Raw genomic sequence first — 4,758 nt, 5'->3', positions numbered from 1 at the left:
AATTTCATAACAGTTAACTCAGCCATTGTTAGTTAAATAATTGTCTAACCTATGTAAGGTTGAGTTAAGTGGGTATGGTTAAGTTCAGAGGCTGTTATGGACATTTTTATTCTACGATGGCGTGGCTGCTCCTTATCACGTGGGGCAAGACGTCCAATTAAGATGTAGGTACACCGAGCATAGCAAGTTTGGATGGTTAAGACAAAATGACTTGTGCTGAGCCACATTATCGTTGATCCTTTCTCATACCTTCAGGATATATCATGGTCGGACTTCATATTGTCGATCAGCATGGTCGAGCCAGATACCACCGTCCAAAGATAGGTTAGTATAATAGTGGTAATCCATGTGGTTGCTTAACCATTGGATATAGATTGACATACCTCACCCTTAAAGGAAGGCTATATGTCAAATTTGCCACTACAAACTCACCTTCTATCTTAACCTAGTAAACTGTCTTCATCCTTTATTGGACTTTTTCAACCATCTTCGAAGGCATATTCCCACATCGTTGTATGGCCTATGGTTGTAGACTAAAGAGGATAAAATTTGATGGCCTCGCCCCATCACGTACATGGCAAGTTTTAGTAGGCCCACGTGTATTGGAGTAATATTTACTGCTCATGCTAAATCTAACAGCAAGCTTTTGTTTAGCCATTTTTTTAATTGATTTTTAGTCTCAGTTTTATGCTTCCCTTTTATAAGGTAAAACAGAAATCAAATTCGATACGGCTGGCAGCATCGGGGCATTCCAAGTGTCTCTCAGTCATTCAATATGTACAGCTAGTAACATCGGGGCGTACATTTTAAGTGTCTCCTAGCTGTCCAATATGTGCTGAAGAATTAGCACAATTGAGAGGGTCAAAATCTAACGCCTCTTTTTCTTCTTCCAACAATTCGACACCCCGTTACTCACAAGATTGCTATTACTCAAGCAGCTCAGCCCCACCACATCTTCACACTGCTTTGTCCAGCCCTGCAACTCCAACATTTCTTCATCCGAACCCTATCCCACTCCCTTGGGTTTTGGTGTGGTGTGAGATTCTTCCCCCACTTTGTGGGAAATCTTTTCCTAAAATTCAATAATCGAATTTAGTATGATTTAGAATTCTATGTTATAATTGTAAAAATTATTATTTTTATTTAATTTAATTTTTTTTTATCTATATTTCTTTTCCAAGTAGAGTAATTTTGATTTAATTTAACTTCCCTTTTATTTACCTTGCAACTGGACATGAGTCATAGTTGAAGTGGCTTAGTTAATGACCAACACTCCAATGGTAATAAAATTAAAAATGGGCAAATGCAAGATGTAATGACTTGCATATTCTATTATTTTCTTATCCTACCTACAATTTTTCTTACTACTTATTCTTAAATAAAATTAAGAAATAATGATGAAATTAATGGAGTGATAATACAATGCACCAGAAAAGGAACAAAACAGTACATGTATTTCCTTAAATAATTTTTTTTTGCCAAAAATAACAAGTGTTATATGGCATGCAATTAAGCTCTTAACCGTTGTCCTTTGATAGAGCTCGACAGATAAGCAATGGTTAATCTGTCCAGTTAATCAAATTTGAATAGTGGATCCTTTATGTGCATTATACCCACTTGTCTATCAAAGACTCTAACGTGTTGATCATTTGTAGAGCTGTTACATTGTGTAGTGCAGATACAAGAGTTGGGAGCACATTGGACTGCACATCTACATCTTGAGCTGCGTATTTAAGGGCTTCTAACTCTTGAATTTTCGTTACATGGTATAGCGCACGATAGAGGACCCCAATTCATAGACTCTGGAATTTAAATGGTAAGTTTCTCTCCGCCTCCAATAGCCTTTAATTTGATAAGGAATGAAACTAGCAACCATAGCTGGTTTAAGGGTGGAAACTGGGTTTTGACTCGACGGATTGATGAGAGTTATTTCTGGGATAAAAGCAAAATAAGGTAATTTTTTATTATTCTCTTAATTCCATAAGATGAAAATCTAATATGAATTGGTGACTAGAATGAATATAGATAAAACATATAGTTGGGACTGAAAAACAAGAAATTTGGTGGATCTCTATCTCTTTGTTATATTGTTAGAACATCCAGTTATCTCGGTATGAATCAGATATCCTTATTTCCGTCTCATCACTTAAGTCGAGTATAAGGAAATATGAAACCTAATTCGCAAATTCATTTTGCCGTTATCAACCTTGTATTATACATTAAAAAAATTTAATAATATGAGAGAGAGAGAGAGCAAATACCAAATGAAACACAACACTACCCTGAATTCTTGATTCAAGTAGAGAAAATTAAACACTAAAATAATAAATAAATAAATAAATAAAGGGAATTCCTAAGCTTGACAATCCTAAGAAGGGTTTACTCTTCCCCTCCATGATTCTCCCTTCCTAGACACATTAAAACAGATCAAAACAGAACAAACACTATAGAATTGACTCTTTACATAGTTTATGAATTCAGACAACTCACATAAAAAAGAAATAAATCTTATGAAGTAACATCAATTCCTGCTGCCAGCATCATCAGCTGGTCCAGAAATAGAGCTGTTCTTGTGATTGTGCATCCAAACCCTAAATGACTGCCTTGACACCCCAATCTCATAACAGAAGCGATCGGTCTCGCTACTCCTTTCTCGGACCATATTCCACCCAAGATCATTAGCGTAAGCACTCATCTTCGTTTTCTGATCCTCTGTAAAGATCGTCCTCGGCCTTTTCTTCACCACCGGCTCCGCCACTTCCGCCATCGCATTCTGTGCCGGAAAAGCCACCACTGTTGATGTTGCTACCATCGTCTGATCCTGCTGCTGCTTCTGTCCTCTCTCTACTTCCTCCGACGGAACCTGCACTACTGGAGGCACCTCTGGCCGCACCGGTGCCGGTGGAGCCGGTGGTGATGGTGGCCGCTCTTCTATCCGATCTGGGGAGTAGAGGAACAGAGTTTGCTTGTGAAAATTCCGGTGGCAGCCGCATACCGAGCAAAATAGTGAGTCTGGTGTATCGTCTTTTGGCGAGAACTCGCCGCAACCGTCCAGGGTAGTTCCGCCCAAAGCAACCGCGTGGTTCTTCATGCACGCGCCGTAGTAAAACCACTCTTCCTTGTTTGAGTCATTACCTCCTCTCTCCATTCCTCACTCACTATCTGTCTCTGTCTCTCTCTCTTAAATCTGCTCTTCACAATCTTTTCTCTTTGATCCTCTGAACTTTGAGTCTCTGCGTTACGGCCGAACAGCACAGCTTCTTATTTATAAAGGTAAAAAGGGTTTATTACGTAAGCAAGGCTTAAGTTCATCATCACTGCAAAACTTGTTTTGGGTAAGTGACTTGGCTGTATTTTGTGGTTGATCAATGGGGGGCTTCTCATACTTTACCATAATTAGGATACATTTAAACGGAGAGTTTTTAGCCCTAGTTTGGAATGTGAAATATTCCGGTGTATCATACACTTCAATTCAATAATTTCCATTCAATCCATCATCGATTGATCGATGATGGATCGATCATGACTCTCAAACACCATTCGATCACATCACGATTTATTTACATATTAAGAATATGAATAGAATCAGATTAGAAAGTCTGCTAATTGCATGAAGTGTCGTAATTGTAAATGTCGATCGATCATGACTAGCAACCACCATTCAATCGCAGCTCGGTCATTTGTATTTACGTAGCAAAAATAATGTAGAAATGCAACCCTAAAGCAATGCAGAAGATATTGGAAATAACAGATTGCCTACGTCCTAGGTGAGATGAGATCCTGCTTCACTATTAATGGAGAATAGGGTTACAATGCTCGTCCTCATACCTCTCAGTATTACTTGTATTACTGAGAAAGAAATCCTCGCTACAAATATATAGCGAAAAACTCTAATCCGAAAAGTACACAATTGCCCTCAAATAAAAAATTCGAGCAGGGCTTATGCCCGCTACACCCGCTACACCCCCCGCTATGTAGGGGGGCCTCTTGCCCCCTTGCAACCCCCACAGTCTGCTAACCGACTAGTGGGACCGTTGTCCTACCTGTCGAGGCGCTGTACCAGTATTCCCTGGATTAAACTATGATGGAATACAAGACGTCGTACACCAACAAATAAGAATAGAATCATAGTAGGAAGCCTACTAATTACATGAAGTGTCCTAATTGAAAATGTCGATCTATCAAGTCTCTCCGGCAACATTTCATTGCTCCATGATATTCTTATATATATATATATATATATATATCTCGTAGTTGACATGTTTTACTAAAAAAAAAAAGTAGTTGCACATGTCAATCGATCAAGCCTCTTTGACAACTTTTGATTGCTCCATGATGTTCATATATGCTATAGTTGCAATTATCAATTGATGAAGTCTCTTTGATGAAATCTGATTGCTCTGCAATATACTTATACCTCGTAATTTCAAATGTCAATCAACCAAGTCACTCTGACAGCTTATGATAACCTCACAATATTTTTATGTGTCGTAATTGCGAATTTCTATCGATCAAGGTTCTTTGACAACATTTGATTGCTTTGCGATATTCTTATATGTAGGGATGTCAACCGGTCGGGCCGGTCTGGTTTCGGTCGGGTTTAATCGGGCTTGAAGACTTTCAAAGGCTACATTGTGTCCGTCTATTTAATTAATCGGGCTTAGTTATTGAGGGCATGGTACACTTTATATTCGGTCGGTCGGTCTCGGGCTATAATCGGGTTACCTTAATCGGGCTTTAGTCGGGCCTTAACCGGGC

At 38.9% G+C, this 4,758-nt stretch overlaps 1 protein-coding gene across 1 annotated transcript; it reads right to left on the bottom strand.

Moving 5' to 3' along the window:
- Nucleotides 1–2,309: 2,309 nt before the first annotated feature.
- LOC122081090 (zinc-finger homeodomain protein 1-like) lies at nucleotides 2,310–3,318 on the bottom strand. The gene has a single exon (XM_042648096.1). It carries the CDS (start codon nucleotides 3,146–3,148, stop codon nucleotides 2,522–2,524), a length of 627 nt encoding a protein of 208 aa, XP_042504030.1. The 5' UTR covers nucleotides 3,149–3,318; the 3' UTR covers nucleotides 2,310–2,521.
- Nucleotides 3,319–4,758: the final 1,440 nt, after the last annotated feature.

The sequence above is a fragment of the Macadamia integrifolia genome, chromosome 1 (genome assembly GCF_013358625.1).
Source record: "Macadamia integrifolia cultivar HAES 741 chromosome 1, SCU_Mint_v3, whole genome shotgun sequence".
Lineage (NCBI taxonomy): Eukaryota > Viridiplantae > Streptophyta > Magnoliopsida > Proteales > Proteaceae > Macadamia > Macadamia integrifolia.
The sequence above is the reverse complement of the archived record's forward strand: the minus strand, read 5'-3'. Positions and strand labels throughout refer to the sequence as shown.

Coding starts and splice junctions, on each gene's coding strand:
- LOC122081090 (XM_042648096.1), bottom strand. CDS start 3,148: ATGGAGAGAGGAGGTAATGACTCAAACAAGGAAGAGTGGTTTTACTAC.